This window comes from Sprattus sprattus, assembly GCF_963457725.1.
Source record: "Sprattus sprattus genome assembly, chromosome: 5".
In the NCBI taxonomy this organism is placed as follows: Eukaryota; Metazoa; Chordata; class Actinopteri; order Clupeiformes; family Clupeidae; genus Sprattus; species Sprattus sprattus.
Genome location: NC_137924.1, coordinates 42,954,906 through 42,973,007, shown reverse-complemented (window position 1 = coordinate 42,973,007; position 18,102 = coordinate 42,954,906). Strand labels below are relative to the sequence as shown.

The following is an 18,102-nucleotide window of genomic DNA, read 5'->3' as shown; positions in this document are numbered from 1 at the left end:
CCCGTGGGCGTTTAAACCTGTATATGGTCGGGGCTACTGCTGCGCCACAGTGCCCCCCATGACTGCCAATTTAGCCTGTTTTAGAAGTATCATTTGATCTGATAATCTTCTTTCATATCATGTCGAAGGACAAATGACCAATGCGCAGAGTCAGCACTGTTGATAATGTCAGTGTTTCATATGGGTCCTCTGTGGCCTGCTACTGTACTCTCCACACGGCACACCTACTCTCTGCCGCCTTCTTGGTACTCCGTGGCCTCTGTCAAGTGTTAACCCTCAACAACACTAGTGGTATTGTATGACTCACTCAGTATTCCCACACCATGTGCCTGGTGGAATAACACCATCAGGTCCCTTTGGTGCATGATGCCAATAAGTTACAGCCACATTGAATATGGGGAAAGACGTGTGAGTTAATGTATCCAGGTAAATGTACCACATGAAAAAGTCTTAATGATGATGTATCGGCCATGTTATGCATTTTATTTCAGTTCTTTTGTGTTACTTGTGTTCCCGATAATGATCACTGTGTACTCTGTGTACTCTGTAACTTTCCACTTTTCCTGAGTCCCATACCATAGATACCTTAACAGGTTTTTAGGTGTGTCCCAGACACTTTAGTTTTTTCTTGACTGAGTGCATTCGCATTAAGTGATTATACCTTTAGCGATACAGAGAAAGATAATCCCTGTAACTTCTTGCCTGCATTCATCACACACAGTACACATGGGGTGAAACATCTTATCAATTGGAAGTGCGTAAGTAGATTTCACACTTGCTAGACATTGAGGTATTACAGGGCTTGTGTGGACACAAAGGCAGTGGGTGTTGGTTTTCCTCCCCTTTACTGGCTGTTATCTGGGCCTACGATTAGAGTGACGGCATACAGGGACACTCGGTGAAAGGTCAGCTAAGGTGCTCCACACCGCGCGCCTGTGGTTTTTCCCCTCGTGCTTTGCAAAGCAGTTTGCTCCCTAGAACACTCGAGAATGCTTCTGGCCCATGTCTGAATCCAAATCCGGTTCGAACAGGGCCAGAACAGGGCCAGAGCAGCTCGGTGGTCAGCTGTTCCCCAGGATCAGACCCAAAAGATGCTTTCATCGGTGAGGTAATGTTAAGTAATGTACTCTGTAATATTACAGATGTTCCGGAATGTTCTGCCATCCTTTGAGCAGCACAGACATTTTTCAGGGGCCAACTAACTGTCTGCCATTAGCCTTGGGTGTCATTCGTTCCAAGCAGCCAGGGGGAAGGTTGCAGACAGGGCTATCGTGCGATTGAAGAGCTGGGGCTGCTTATTTAATGGTGTTAGCACATGCTGAAGGAATTCACCACAAAGGGTGCGACTCCGCCAGTTGTCTCACGTGGCCTAATTTCACACACACACACACACACACACACACACAGTCTAGCCATCAGTAACTTTCCTATCCATCATTACATAAGTGCAGTCAAAACATTGTCTTGTATTCTGTCTTCAACATGATGGATTATCTTGTCATGCACTTGTGACTGAATTGTGTGCAGTGTAGTTTTTCCAACCCACTTCACAAGATATTCCATTGGACTGTTTGCATATTCCATTAACACGTCACATTTAAGGACGCAGTTCAACATCACCTTAGAACATGGGGTCACACTGCTCTCTCGGTGTGCGGGCATCTTGTTTAGCCAGTATCTGTTATTTGATGTTATCTGATGTCTTCCAGCCCACACATAGCGTTCCTGTCCCAGAGTGTGCTTGCGGGCCCAAGGCACCTGTGCGGGGCTCGCCTGTGCCACGAGATCGCTCACTCCTGGTTCGGCCTGGTCATCGGGGCGCAGGACTGGTCCGAGGAGTGGATCAGCGAGGGCTTCGCCACCTACCTGGAGGATGTGCTGTGGGCTAAGGTGCAACAGGTAACCTTTCTCTCAGTGTGCGGGGGGGCGGGGGGATTGAGCTGCCAGAAAGGGTTCACCACACACCCCTTCCAAAGTCATTTTCATTTTCTGGATTACAAAAAGTACCTGTACATATTATTTTCCCCTTCAGTATATAAACTGTGAACATGTATGCTCTAGTTTGTTTACAAGCAAATAAGTTACTTGTCAATGGAGTTGAATGCTTTTGAAAGGCATTCTATTTATATTCTATTCTACTCTATATTCTATTATTTACAGGGTGGTTCGGCGATACCTGGCTCTTTTCATTTTGTCATAATGTCTACAAACATGGCACTTTTCTGAAGATTTTTCTGCCAGGGGTGGGATACACCTATTCTGTGAAAAGCCTTTACAAAATGTCCACTTGTTTCGTTACTTTTTCTAGCAATTAATAACGTGTTCGAACCAAGCCCCTTGCTTCTGGATCACCGCAGCCACCCTAACATTAAACTCTCCAACATTCCTCCTTGAATTTCCCTTTGTTCAGCGTTTTTTCTTTTTGGGTGCTTGCACAAGCTCATGAGGATGTGTTGAGGCCCAAGACCTCATGCTCTGATTATTCACATGCCTCACCACTGACGAGAACTGACGGTATTGTTCTCGATGTGTTCGCTGATACTGTGGCAAAATGCAAAGCGTTCATTCTGGTTGCCCCTTACTTTGAGCCTGAAGAATCTGTACTTTGTATGGGAACAGATTCAGGGGACTATAAATGGCCCATCACAGAACACCTGGAAATCCCCACTTCCTGTGCCAGATGTCTGGTGGACGTCTGTGGTGACTGTTCTAAACGAGCCCTTACACCCTGAGCATGTGCCGGTGTTTTGGAAGTCAAATGTGTATCACCATGGGCCTTGTTGTGGCCTGTTGTCATGGTAACTTGCGACACATTTGCCTCTGGGTGAGAGCAACACATTTTGTTGCAAAGTAAAGTTCAATGATTTTGGTCCGTTCCTGAACTGAAAAAATTATATCTTGGTGTTGTTTGAAACTTGAAGCTATATTCTATGGCTCACCTGATTTTTCTCTGAACCACACTGTACTACTATATTTATGGTATTATTTGATATCCAAATATGTGTTGTTCCATGCCATATTTGTTGGTGTATGGGTTTGTGTTTAGTATTAGTATTACTCCATCAATCAAAATGGTAAATTGGGATAACATTGTTTCTAATGTAATAAATGGCGCAACAGGCTTGGTGGTTGGGTATATATTGATGCTGAAGTATTTCACTTCAAATATGCCTTTTTGAGACGTTCACATAAATACAACAATCCCCTCTGCTATTTCCCACACAACCCTTATCCACAGCCGCAGTGGTGCCATGCCAGTTCCATTTGGATAATGCACTCCAATGATGGGGCTCTACTTTCTTGTTTTGCCAAGTTTATGGAGATGAATGTTATTAAGCAGAGCACTTCATAATTTTTGCTCCACGACAAAAAAATTCTATTGATCTCTTTCTGACCTTAATTTCCCTCGGGCTCAATAAATCTATCTATCTATCTGTTCTTCTGTTTGTCTCTCTCCACTTCCTGTTTAATAATCCTTGCATCTCTTTCCCCTTATTTATCCCTGTCTTCTCTCTCACGGTTGTTTTATTGACACGACAAAAACACATGAAATACAAAAGCATTACGAGGAGCCCACTACTCGACCCCAAAAAAAGATACTTTATGAAATGTAATAAGTATAAAACAAAAAAACGATGGTGTATAGCTGACCAGTGTGATGGATAAGTCTGTCTTCCCCTCTCTCTCTCTCTCTCTCTTTCTCTCTTTCTCTCTTTCTCTCTCTTTCTCTCTCCCTCTCTCTTTCTCTCTCCCTCTCTCTATCTCTCTTTCTTTCTCTCTCTCCCTCTCCTCCTCCATCTCCTCCTCAGCTAAGCCGGAGCGAGGAGGAGGACCAGCTGCATCTGAGGGCTTTGTTGAGGTGGAGGCGTCTCCATGACGAGCTGCAGAACTCCGAGCAGGAACTACAGATCCTCAGGTCTCCCCGTCACTGCCCATCTGTAACAGCAAATAATACAAAATATAAAAGATAGGAATTAAAAAAGATTGTTTGGAAAGGTAGAGGTAAAAGTATTTACCTTTTAAGTATTTTTTTATTAAGTTCTTGGTTCAGAAAATGGAGCACCACGCCTGTGTTCCATCCCAACTTGCCAGCCTGGGTAATTAGCACAGGTCTAAGGATAGGGATGTTTTGGCACGACTTTAAAATCTGTCTCTAAACATGAGGATCTTTCTCCCCTGAATGTCCTCTTATCTCATAGTGGAGATGCCATCGGTGGTCCATGGAAACATGAAAAAGGTGGTGGAAAACTTTCGTTTCTCGTGTTAACTGTGATAATTAAAGGTGCTGGCTATTGGAATCTATCCAAAGTGACGACCCATGAAATGTAATAGATGGACACCCATCTTCTCTGCCCGGAGTGATTACATCTTCAGAAGTGAGGCATTGTGGGGAAGCTGTGGTGCAAGCAGCAGCCCTGTACCATGGATGGGCCTGAATGCCCACGGGGACCCGGGTTCGAGTCCGACTCGTGGTCAATTCCTGATCCCACTCCCAATCTCTCCAGCTCGCATCCCCTTTCTCGTCACTGGCCTATCCATTTAAAGGCAACAAGCCCAAAACATTCATCTTAAAAAGAAATGAGGCACTGTGATGAAAAAAAGCTTCTGTTGAACACAACACTTTTGCTCATCATTACAATGAAAACAAAGGTTTACCATCTAGATCTGTTTCCCCTGTCTCTTGAGTACAGGCCCCACAGAGAGAGCACTGGAGTAGTGTCTGAGTCTGGAGCCTCTTCTGTGAAGCACTGCCTTAACCCAGAGAAGCCCTTCATGCAAGTCCACTACCTCAAGGTAAAGCAACACCTCTGTAAATACCTGCGACCATTTAAACGTACTGTAAACGCAGGTCATTAAAAAAATAATCATTCGGCCTCTGTAAATGGAAAGACCTGGTCATTCATCTTGATTGGACAGATGGATTGAATCACGTTTGTGTTTTGTTCTCCCCTTTAGGGGTATTTCCTGTTGAAGTTTCTGGCCAGCTTTACCGGGCACGAGCAGTTCCTTGCCTTCCTTTGCCTGTTTGTGAGAACATACCATGGACAGCTTGTTCTTTCTCAGGTAAGAGGAGTTTGTGTGTTTGTAATTATGGTGGCCACAAGCATTCCCAGAATGCAGTTCCACCGATGCTGTTGGTAGAGACAGTGAGGTTGGCACACGACAAAAGTTAATGTCAGAGTAATGTCATTGTAGGCTTTCCACGCTATTTTATGTGTGGCGTATGGCTCAGCTATGAAAAGTGTAGACAAACAAATGAGTACCTCAGAGCAATAAACAACATCCAACTCATAACCGTCAAGCACTTCTCTGGCCATATGTCTACGCCTCAACACAACCTCTTTCAGTGAAACTGAACCAGGCTACATTGGGCCTTGCTTTTGTGTAACGATGAGCTTCACCCAGCAGCATTCTCTTTCATTTCTCTTTTTATTTTTCTCTTGATTTTCTGTTAAGGAACAAATTAAAGAAGTACATTCAAGATACACCAAAGGTCCTTAACCATCCAAGCCTGCTCTTTTACCCTGGCGCGCTTGCCCATGATTCCCACTCGATCATTAGTTGGAGGCGCATGGCCGTTTGTTTGGCGTTAGCGTAGGAAACGCCCTATAAAAACAAATATAAGGGCAGGTGTTGTGCCGTGTGCAAATACTCTGGCGCACGCCCAAGAATTGGCTGTAATGAGAAATTCAGCAGTAGTGAAGTTGACGTTATGTTAAATACACTCAAACCAAAGAAATATGTGTGAACATTTGATTGCAGATCGTCTGTATATTGTGCGTATATTGTCTTGCCAAAGAGAAAAGCAAAAATAAGAACAAATTGTGGATTGGATATTTGTTCATATATCACTTCCTGCAGGAGGTAATTGTGTGCTGCTTGGCGCTGGTCTGATGTGACGTATATTTATATATGTATGATAAATAACTTGTTTAGATCTAGTTAAGATTAGCATGGGAAAATAATGTGAATATAAACCATGTCGCTGGTCTCTATACATCATAGTGTTTAGGTACAAGCAGCGTGGTAGTGAAATGGCTGAATGGTGCTCAAAGACTAATGGCAACGTGCTCTTTGAATTTGATTCATATTAGTGGCTGTGAATGGCCAGTGTCAACACATGTTTGTCCTTTTAATGTGTTCACACTGCGGCCGTTTGCACCTGGCACCATGTGATCTCCACCACACACACACACACACACACACACACACATACACACACACACACACACACACATACCCTTTTCACTCAGCTTACAGTTGTTTGATTTCACTATTGACTTTGTGCTGTATGCTCGAGATAGAGCGCACGCACATGCACATTGCATACATTTGTTAAAGAAATACATATACACACACACACACATGTACAAGCACACATGCACGCACGCACATGCACCTTTGATGTCCACAATGTGGTGGAGTCTCTTTGTTGTTTGACCATTTGCATATGTTCCTCTGTATCCATATCCTCTGAAGCAACGGATCATTTGTTTTGCAGGATTTCTTGCAGATGCTCCTAGATCACTTTCCAGACTTGAAGAGGTGCGTCTTAGCCATCCCATGGCTTCTGTCCGTCTCAAACTTCTTCCAATGAGCTCAAAGACAGGCCTTTTCAAAAGCAGTCTGTGGCTTTTTCTGTGTGCTGAGTGCCCTCACTGACAGATAAAGCACCAGAGCCAGCTGCATGGTGAAAGGCAAAGCAGATGCAGACAGGTCTCCACCGCTAAAGCCACGCTAGAGACCCATATGGAAGAGGTCTGGATAAAAAAACATAAAGGAGTCACACTTGTCATGTACAATTCTCGCATGATACATTTGCGGTTAAGAGCTTGCATATGCATTTCATAGTAAAATGGCACAATGCTCCTCAACATGCGAGGTAGGTCATATATAAAACATCATATATTTTTTCTATTCTACTGTATATGAAAGGAGCCAATTATGTGTGTTAACACACTGTTGTGTCATGTATACTATATACGAATGAATGTGTATGGATTTCACAGACTTTTTCCATATGAGGAAGCACACTGGTAATACTTAAGGCAGAATTTTCTGTTACTTCATGTCTCATCTTCTTTCATGTCTTTGAGTTCCTATTATCCACGAAGGCCCAGGCTAAGCAGCCATTTTGTCTTGCATTTCAAAGGGGACCTGCATTACATTTTGAAAATACTTTAGACTTAGAATTGCTGGGAGTTTTCTACACACATACATTTTATACTCTTCAATTCAGACACCAAAAACACACACTTTAATCTGTCAAAAAGGGGAATCAGTGCTCCGCATTGCTGACTTTCTAGCCCTCCGTTTGTGAAAGGGTCAGTTTTGGACATTACCATATCACTGTTTTCCAGACAGGGCCTCACCCTTGAGGGTATATATGCAGACTGGCTCGATGCACCCGGAACACCGAAGGTAATCTTTCAGTTGGTCTTACAGAGTTCATTCATTTCATTCAGTTGTGTTCATGCCATGTCTTCCCAAGTTTGCCAAGTTTCTTTAAGGGAATGGAAAATAACAATAATATTAATATATATATATATATATATATATATATATATATATAATTTCACACATATTGAAAAGGCAAACCATCACTGCTGAACAAGAATTGAAAAGCGTTGCTACAGTGTAGTCCGTCTCTAAGGTTTAAGATGAATAAAATAAAAAAGCTTTTTTTCACACCAGCAACTCAACCATGTGTACATACATGTCCAGCTAATAGCATCCCAAGAGCCTTATCTTCAAACGGCTTGTCAGAGCACCTAACCGTACCATATGGCCACGGGGTCGTAAAGCAGGAGGCACTGGCCTCCTCATCCAGCGGTGTGGGGACTACATAATGCCTTTATAATTGTGTCAATATGACGCTGGGCTTTGACGGGGATTAGCCTGCTGCCTTTGAAAAGTTTTCACATGACGTTTACATGTGTTTTTTTCAAACCTGTAAATGGTATGGCTTGGTATTTAAATCTACCTTAAATGGGCTTTGTTTTTTCAGGAATATTGTGAACCTGTACTCAATTAGTATAAGAAACAGATACTTTTGCTGCTGTATAATGATTTGCACTTGCACAAATTATGGCTTTGTACTACAAAGAAACCTGACTTGAAATACTAGGAATTGTTGCTGTTGACATGAAATACTGGGCGATATTAGAATACGTTTTGAGGCATGAACACTGCAATATATCTGCCTAGTTGATCATGTTCTGGAAATGTGCTTGTGGCTCTGTCTCTACTGAGGTATGAGGGAAAGCTCACTTTGGAATCGCTAGAGGATTAGGATTTATTAGCTATTCAGCTGTTGGGAAGAGCACTTTAGAATACAAGAGAGACAGAGGTACTTAAACAATATCCAGCCCCAAAACATGACCTTGTTTGCATGAGAATGGACACATGATTTATACAGACACAAGATGGTTTAGATTTATAGAATCAGACTGCAAGTTTATAAATTCCAGACCCCTTTTTTTTCGTACAGGCTACTACTGACCTATGAATTCCCAGTCAAAAATGTTTTGTCAAAGTTGCAGGATAAATTAGCCTAACGTGAGTGTGTGTTGAGGCAGGAATTCAGCCGTTTTTTCTTTTCTGCTGTGAATGGGACAGGGGCGTCCGCGTCACATGTAAAGGGCAGGATTCAACTGTTTGCTGCTGAGAGATTTGCTTTCAGGTGGTATTCTTTACAACCTATCTATCTATGTGCCCCACCTCTCCCTGTCTGCCGAGCGAATGGGAGAAAACAAAGAGAAAACAAAGCAATCAGGAGCAACAATGAGTTACTGACAGTGATTGAAAAGTAGACCAGGGGGAAAAGTGGTCTCAGTACTTTAAATTTTAGGTAGCTGTTTCTGAAACGTCATGTTTTTTACTTGACACTAGAATTTTGTGTGTTCACTTATCTATGGTTTAGTTTGGGGGGGAGGGGGAGGGGGGGGGGGGGGGGGGTCTGGGGGAATTATATATTATTAATCAGGTCTAGACATGAAGAGGTTGGCTTAGAGCTTTATGACCATGTATGTACATGCTGTAGTGTAAGGTCACATCTCTTCTTGTCAGTGGAATCAATGGCAGGGGTTCCATTTAAAGGGGCAGCCATTGTTTGTGTCTTGCACATGGAATGTCATGTCAGGCTAGACAGAGTCCTATAAATACCACCACAACCTTATGTCCTATAAATAACACTGTTCCCATTTAGAGATGTATGTCAGCGAACATTTATATGAAATTAAATAGACATTGTTGAAATTGTTCTGAATAATTCAAATAGTTATTTAATTGTCGGAATAGTTTCCATTTCATGATGTATGCTTTTGTCAGGTCACTTCACGTAAAGGAACTCGCGAAAGCCAATCTCCTGTCAATAAGCGATCCATTTATCTGTGCCTGCTGACATGACTTCCTTATCTCAAAGGTTTTTCCAACACGTGAAAGGACACTGGGATGCTCCTCTAAATAAATTGCAGCAGGAAATGGTTGGTTTGTAATAATAAACAATAACCAAGGTCAAACGAGATGAGAACACATTTGTTTTGTTTTTTCGTCCGGGCTATTTTGGAACAGCATGTGAAAGAAGTGGGTTTGTCCGGGGTGGGACTCGGTTTTAGTTTAGAGTCGATCACTGTGGCAAAGCGCCGTGTCAAGATTCGGCGTCTAGCAGTGTGAATGTGCACTGGTGTGTCACTAGGTGGGCGTTGCGAGCGTACCTTGGGAGTGTGTCAAGTCCCTGTGTTTGTGTTTGAGTGTGTGTGCTCTGACAAGTGTAAGAATTTATGGGTGAGGGTGAGGCTGTCTGCGTCTGTGATGACAATGAGATGAAAAAAAATGTGGTGTTTGTGTGCAGCAGCAGAGGTGTGTGTGTGTGTGTGTGTGTGTGTGTGTGTGTGTGTGTGTGTGTGTGTGTGTGTGTGTGTGTGTGTGTGTGTCTGTGTGTGTGTGAGAAAGAGATCGATAGAAAGAGAGGAATAGAAAGAGTGAGAGAGTGTGTTGTTGTAAGTGTGTTTATGTGTGTGCACGTATGTGTGGTTATGTTGAGTGAGTGTATGTAGGTAAATCTGTGAAATGGAGAGAAAGAGTGTGTGTGTGTGTGTGTGTGTCTGTGTGTGTGTGTGTGTGTGTGTTTGTGTGTGTTGGCTGGATTCGATGACAGTTCTCCGTAGGCTGTGTGCGAGACTCTCAGGGAACACAAAAGCCTTGCTATGCTGAGAATGAGGCGCGCAATCTGGGGCTGTAAAACAGCTATGTGTGGTATCCCGTGCACACAATAGCCATTTACTGCCTGAGCGCACGACTCGGGACAAGACTCCCCTTCCTGCAGGATCCACTCTCACCCCCCACTCTCTCTCTTTCTTTCTTTCTTTCTTTCTTTCTTTCATTCTCTCTCTCTTTCTTTCTCTCCTTCCTGCTCTCACTCCCTTTCATCTCTCTCTTTCTCTCCCTATCACTCCTGCAGAATCCACTCTCACCCCACTCTCTCTCTCTCTCTCTCTCTCTCTCTCTCTCTCTCTCTCTCTCTCTCTCTCTCTCTCTCTCTCTCCTTCTCACTCCCTCTCATCTCTCTCTTTCCTTCCCTATCACTCCTCTCTCTCACACACTCCCTCTCGCCTTTACCCAAATATGCACAAACACATGCTGCAAGTCAAATCCCAAGAAAAACACTTGCACAGACTGCGGTAGCCACGGGAAGCGAGCGAGACTGAAGGCAAACAGTTTTATTGGTGGGTGATTTACATACTCTATGTGCCTCTGACCGGGCTCTGAACATCATGGCATAAGTCGGGATCTACGAGTTGCGTCTTCACGCGTGAGTGTGTGTGCGTGTGGGCGAGCGGAGCGAGAGCTGTCAGAAGTGATTTAAGCACGTGTGTTTTTTCTGTGTGCCTGAGAAAGTTGTCACCTCGGAGTATGACTTGTTTGAATGTCCTGGTCAGCAAACAGATCCTATTGTCCCTTTGAGAATGTTAGTGTGCGTGTTTGTCTGTGTGCGTGAGTGTGTGTGTGTGTGTGTGTGTGGAAACACAGCTCTCCCATCTCTCCCACTCTTGCTCTCTTCCCCCATCTCTCTCTCCCCCTCTCCCTCTCTCTCTCTCTCTCCCCCTCTCCCTCTCTCTCTCTCTCTCTCTCTCTCTCTCTCTCTCTCTCTCGCTCTCTCTCTCTAACCCCTCCCCTGTCGCTCTCTGGGAGTGAGCAGTGTTTGATTACAATGTGGCTGAGCTCCACGCCCTGCCCTTCTCTCCCAGTCAGAGGAGGCAGACGCCGCACAGCACAGCACCACACAGCACCGCACAGCACCGCACCGCTGTTAGGCTGCTACCGCCTAGACTATAGGATCCAGCTACCGGGACAGAGGAATCTGAACTCCCTACGCCTCCTCCTCTTCTCCTCCTCCTCCTCTCCTCCTCCTCCTGTTTTCTGTAACTCCACTTTGTCCATCTGCTTTCTCTTTTAGCCTCTGGTTTCTTTTTCCTCTCTCACACTCACTCTCTCATTCTGTTCTCTCTAATCATTCGGTTTTCTCTCTCGTTCTCTCTCTCTCTCTCTCTCTCTCTCTTTGCTGTGAAGTAGAGGCTGTTGATGTGAGTCAGAGTTTAAGAGCCAGGTTGGGTGGGAGATTTAATAAGGTTAAGTGCTGTGTGTGAGAGAGAGCGAGAGAGAGAGAGAGAAAGAGAGAGAGAGAGAGAGAGAGAGAGAGAGGTGGAAAGTGAAGCAGAAAGCAAGAGAAGGGTGGAGTGAGAGAGAAAGGAAGAGAGAGGGATAGAGTGAGAGCAGAAGAAGGAGAGAGGGTGTGCATGAGAAAGAGAGGAGAGGAGAAGCAGAGAAAGGAGGGCAAACACCAGTGTGCCGTGGAAACAGGAGTGACGGACTCTTTTCACGGAGGAGCCTCAGTCACCAGTGTCCAGCGCTCCTTTTTCTCTCCTCACTTTCTCCATCTGTCAAAGGAGTGATCTCTCTCTCTCTTCCTCCCTCCCTCCCTCCTTCTCTTTTTCTCTCTTTCAATCTGTCTCTACTCCCCCCACTCTGCTCACTGTCCTGCCTCAGTGGCTGTCGGAGAGAAGTGCCGCCTGGCTTCAGACGCCGCTGGTCGCAGAAGTCCAACAGGAGGTAATTACGCAGATGGAATCTCCATAAAAAAAAACACACACACACACACACACACACACACACACATTTATTCATAGCTCAGACGACATGGGTGACTTGTAATGCAGGGCTTGTAATGTGGAATCAATGACGTCTGATTGTGGTGTTCCGACAGTGCAGTAAACTTGTCTTGTATCGTGCATGTGCTTGTCTTGCTTTGATAAGAATGCCTGTCGGACGGGAGTGAAACGGAGAAATCCTGAAAGAAAGAAAGAAGGAAAGAGGGACAAAGATGACAATGTTAGTAGCTCAACATTTTCCGTTGTAACTCATAACCCTTTTTTAATCAGACTCTCTGTTCTGTATCCCTCTCCCTCCCTCCCTTTCTCTCTCTCTCTCATCTTCTCTCCTGTTTCTCCTGTCCTCCCTCCCTCCCTCCTTCCTCTCACAGGTCACAAAATGGATTCACTTCACTCTCGGCCATCGAAAGGGCACCAAGCGGAAGAGAGGGGAACCCTGTCTGAAGGTGAACTTCAAAGAGGTGAGTGGGCTTTATATAGACTACGCTCTCACTCCTCACGTCTACTCATGCACAGGCAGAGTTTCTGCCTAACTGTTGCTCTCCCTCTCCCTCTCCCTCTCCTCCCTGCTTGACCATAAACTTGCTCTCTCGGTTTGGATTTGGGGGATCCTATTTATAGCAGTGCGCCGTGTTGTGCTTGCCTTTTGATGCCGAGCCGATTTGGCCATTGTGTTTATTTTCGAAGCTAGGTTCAAGTTGCTTCAGACAAGCCCAGTACTTGTTGCTGATACTGTTTATTTTCATCGTGTCATTTGTACTGTTTGTTTTTGAATATTTCTGTACAGTCTATGACAAAAAATTAAGATTGCATCCAAACGCACAGCTATAGTAATCCGCAGTTAAATGTTTTACTAGATATATGACTTTTGAAGATTCAGATAGTTATAAAACCTTCATGATATCCTTTCACTTGTATGCAAATTATAAAGATTGATGAATAATCAAATTTATTTAGCTGAATCCTATTGACATCTATTTAAACTGTGAGCCTTGTGTTGGTAGAGGCCTAGTTGGCTTTTGTATTTTCCGTCTGATGTGGCATTTTTCTACGGAGGGAATAGAGAGAGATGTTTGCTGTGGGCTGTACCGCTCTTTCTTCCGATCTGCTTTTATTGGAACGGTAATCCATTACGTCTTATTAAAAGCAAAAGTTAAACACGTTCTGTGCTGGCTGCGCCTTCACTTCAGACAAGCTAAGGGCCGACACAGACAGGGGGGGGGGGGGGGCTTGTGAAAGAAGGGGCCAATTACAGTCCAGTCAGATATGCACAATAGAGCGGGAAGGAGAGAGAGTGAGATGGGGGAGTGGGGGGGCGGGGGGTAGAGTGAGTGATTGAAGTTGTGCCATAAAAGCTACCCTGAAAGGAAACACTAAATGACCCTCCCTCCCTCCTCCTCCCCACCCGCCACCACACTCACTTGCTCACCCTCACTCTCTCTCTCTCTCTCTCTCTCTCTCTCTCTCTCTCTCTCTCTCTCTCTCTCTCTCTCTCTCTCTCACTCACACACACACACACACACGCACGCGCTGGCATGGGGCCTCTGCCCCTCACATTACCACGCTAGACTGTGTGAGTGCCCCGGCTTTACTCTCCTCCAGTCCCGCCTCCTCGGTTGTTGGGTCCAGGTGTATTTTATATTACTCACTGACGTTAACTTCAAACAGCGGCGGGCCCATCCTCCCCCACCCTGCTCATAAAGCGGCAGCAGGCTCCCCTGGAGCTCGTAAAGTGGGCAGCATTGGACGAGACCGCCCCTGTCAGTCTGGCAGCCCCAGCCACAGCCCTGTCCACTATAGAGGGCCTAATTTCATCAAAGATAATTGTAGCTAGGGGAGGGATAGTGTAGGGTGGGGTGGGGAGGTGTGGAGGAGGGAGGAGGAGTTGGAGGACGTTGGGTTAAGGTGACTTCCTGCCAATTGTAGCTGAAGGTTGACGCTGAAGAGTGCTATTAAAAACACAATACGCAAAAAAAAAAAACTGCTAGTAAAACGTTTAGTCGCTAGAGGGGAAAAGACAAATGTTTCACATTTCGGCCCCCCTCCCTCTCCCTCTCCTTTCCACGGCTGCCCTTCCAGGCTTAGTGGTGTGGATGGTTATAAAGGCGATATTATCCGTGCTCTTGTGATAATGAGATTTATATTCCAGCGGTTGACCCGGAGAGGCTGGTTTAGGCCGGGGTTTTAGGATATTGCGTTTTAGCGCCCCTTAATGTAAAATCAGCAAAACCCCTCAATAGCCTCCAGTGTTCATTCATCTAAACGCAGATTTTTAAAGCAGGCAGCTAATCAAGGTTAAAAAAGTTAAACAGCCAGGCGGTGGGGGTGGGGGATTTTTTTTCCATGCAGGCTTTGGGGTTGTGTGGTCCTAATGATTGTGGCGAGGACTGGGAAAAGATAAGAAGGCTTCTGCGAGTGTAAAAGAGTATCATGTGTTTAACATGTGATCTGCACACACACACACACACACTCCACACAGCTCCGACATTCTCAGGCATTCCTAAAGCCCTGAGTCTGCACGCAAATGACGCTTTCTACTTCTTAAATGTGAAGAGCTGTACCTTGCTCCATGTTCCCCCATCTGTGTATGAGTCTAAGCGTTTTGTTGTGGACGTGCCGGTGTCTGATTTCAGACGCTCTTTGTGTTGTTTCTTGCTCAGACTGAGTGGAAATAGTGAGGAGGCTCGTGTTTTAGTGTGGTTTTGTGTGGCGAGCCAAGTTCCATCATTATGTTCCCCAAGATACATTTGTTTATTTTGTGTGTGGTAGTTTTTTTGTGTGTGTGGGGGGGGGGGGATGATTGCTCCCGGTCATCGATCTGGCAATACTTTCTTTCTCATGTCATCGGCTTCCCCATACTGATCCATCACTGTAAGCAGCTGGGCTGCTACCTGATATATGGACAGTGTGGGATTTAAAGGAGGCAGGACCAAATGATACAGCCCGCATGCCGGGTGCCCAAACAGTAGATCACTACACAGAGGAACAGCGGAGAGCACAGAGGCCGTATGTGGCCGAGTATTTATGAGGGACCAAAAAAAGTGTCAATAATTTTTGCAGGGCTGGCCCATAAAAAAAGCGTGGTTGTTTTTGGCCGCCGTGGCTCGAGCCTTGCTCGCACCAAAGGGGTTAGCTGGATCCATACAAGAGAGGCGGCGCACACACGCAGGACTGTGCAAAATAAGCCAGCGCACAAAAGCAAAACTAATATTATGCTTCCGTCTGTTCTGTAGTTACTAGGGGTGATCTGCTGTAGGGATGGGGCCAACGCATGGAATTGGTTTCTGCATGGAAGCTTGGCATCGGTCTGTCTGTTTTCCCTGTAGGGCTGATTGGACGTCAAAGTGTTGTGACGCAACAAAGTCAAAGCATTTGTTTTCCAGTGGAGGTGTACTGTTTACGTTCTTTGTGTTTACACGGCTTTCGTTGTTGTTTCTGTCTGTGTGTGTGTGAGGGGAGGGGGGGGGCACTGGTCAGTCGGTCGGCACAGAGCCGGCGTGGTTAATCCACCGGCCGTGAAGAATGGAGGAGGAGCACGAGAAGGCCAGGGCTGTCGTGAGCAACAAATGTTGGAGAGGCTTCGCCACGGAGTCATGTGCTTTTTATTACACACACGGATGCACACACAAACATGGAGGTCGACACACACACACACACACACACACACACACACACACACACACACACACACAGAGGCTGCGTAAGAGAGGATTACTGCATTCCTGAGATCAGAAACTTTGAGTTCTCAGGCAATCACTCTGCTTAGGGAGACGTCTACATTCACCAGTATCAGCCTTAGCCGACATTAGAGCCTACGTTTGGACCCTTTGGGGTATAGCAGCAAAGAAAGACAAATTGCTCAACAAAACGCCAAATGTTTGATTCACAAATGTAATGTTTTGAAGGCTATTCTTATTGTAACATATGAACAAATCTCCTGTTTTCCAAGGATCTTATCGGTGTGTTTATTCACCCAGATATATTGAACTTGAACTGTGACGGCACCTACTTGCTAATCATGATGTACAATCTGAATGAAGGGCAGGTCAGAGCCAGATCAAGTCCAGACCCTAGCCGGGGTCAAGACCCATACCCCTATTTACCCCACAACACAGTCAGCCTTGCTATCAGTTGGTCTGTGAGGTTGGTCTATTGAGCCTACAGTATGTGCACACAATGGTGTGGAGAGGGGAAACTTAAACAGCGCTCGCCCAGACTGTTTTCGTTGTACGATAGCCTGACACTGCTTAGCACCTCATCGAGGTACATGTGACATTAGCTTCTCTCCCTTGCTAGTGCACTAGTGCGGCCCAGCTTCTCACAGTGGAATTCAAAAAAAGAGAGAGGGAGCGAGTGAGAGAGGTGAAAGCTGCCTTCAACGCTAGTGAAAGAAAAAAGGAATAGACAGAAAGAAAAAAAGGTCCAGCTGTGTTTGCCTTTCCAAGCGCACATGGAAAAAGCATCCAAAGAGAGAAAAGCACAAACAGAAGCGTTGCTTAACCAGTCTCATATGACAGTGTTCTGCCTTCCCATTCACTCCGATGTGGGGTTAAAAATATTTTTATATTATATAATTACATATATTCCTTCACTCGAGAAGTTTTTTTCCCGGCGAGGCATGCTGGTCAGTCTGTGTTGTTATCCAATGACGACGTGGCAGTGGTCTTCTCTAATGTGCTCCGATTTGCATCCTGATGCAGACCACAGGTCCCTCTGGAGGGAAGCCGGGGCCGCTTCGCCTGCGCGTCTGGTTTTACTGCCGAGTGATGTCACCTGTTGGGAAGCTCAAGCGGCGCCGCTAGCCTCCGAGCCCATGCCGCGGCGGCGGTGACCTTTAACGGCGGCAGGTTAGCGTGATGTTATTTGAGCCTAACATCATGGTGTGTGTGTGGTGCAGGTTCACGTCATGGCACAGCCAGGGACTGGGAGGGATCGCGATCACCACCCCTAGTACCCCTCTGGATGCCCATAAGCCACCCGAGCAGCTGTTGCAGGGAAAGAAGATGAATGTGGCATACCAGGACTGATTTGGTCACGTTTGGCCATTGTTACTCTTGGTTGTTGCTGTGCATTACATCTAGATTATGTTTGGACTAAAACAAGAAGACTTCAAGATGTAGAATGAGCTCAGAGAACGTCATGTCCTGTATTCCCCTTGCACTCATGTGATGCAAGATATAGCATGAGTGCTGAGCATTTAAAGGCTAATGACACCATAAATCAAAACCACCCTGACTCTGTTGTTTCATGTCTCTAGCTGGTTATTCAATGGGGTCCATCTTCTCGAAGTTAGTGCTAAGATATGAAGAAAGATCTGTCATAAAAATGTCATAATCGCCTATGGCAACAAGAGCAGTACAACAGATTTACTGCCAGGGATATTACCTATGACCACCTGCCCCGGGTGGGTGATGAAAGGGCTAGATACCCCCTGCGTGCAAAGATCAATTCTCCACTTTGCCAGGTGGTGCACATTGTAGCTGTCTTATTGAATCCCTTTCTGTCGAGGCCCAACGCATTAATCAGTGGCGGTGTCAGGGCAGACTTTTTTTTTACTAACTATGACCAATGTCACATCGAAAAAGGCACTGTTCACTCTTTCCAAATGTAAAACTCTTTTTACTTGACTATGTTGTAATTTGTTCTTATTGTTTTTTTTTCTAATTTGTCTTGTTCTAATTGTTTCTAATCTCTTTCACTCTCTGTCTCTCCGTATGTCTCTCTCTCTTTCTGTTTGAATCCATTGGTTTGTTTTGTTCACTCGCCTTTCTCCAGTGTTCATACAGTGCTGTATGTTTGTATGTTGGGCCCGGCCTCCGACAGCGCTTGTTCCCTTGTACCATTTTCTCCGGTCAGTTCTTCCAAAATGATGAAGAACCGCATGCTTGTGGCACCGCTTCCTGGAATCCCTTTGAAAAACCATTTACATTTT

General features: G+C 45.3%; 1 protein-coding gene across 2 annotated transcripts in view; it reads left to right on the top strand.

Moving 5' to 3' along the window:
- aopep (aminopeptidase O (putative)) overlaps positions 1–18,102 on the top strand; it is a 59,890-nt gene that overhangs the window by 11,794 nt on the left and 29,994 nt on the right. For both annotated transcript variants that reach the window (XM_080838784.1, XM_080838785.1), the window contains exons 5-12: positions 1,710–1,899; positions 3,810–3,916; positions 4,692–4,794; positions 4,957–5,064; positions 6,503–6,546; positions 7,362–7,422; positions 12,049–12,111; positions 12,542–12,631. In XM_080838784.1, the coding sequence (XP_080694910.1) occupies positions 1,710–1,899; positions 3,810–3,916; positions 4,692–4,794; positions 4,957–5,064; positions 6,503–6,546; positions 7,362–7,422; positions 12,049–12,111; positions 12,542–12,631 (766 nt within the window). The remainder of the gene's footprint in view (positions 1–1,709; positions 1,900–3,809; positions 3,917–4,691; positions 4,795–4,956; positions 5,065–6,502; positions 6,547–7,361; positions 7,423–12,048; positions 12,112–12,541; positions 12,632–18,102) is intronic.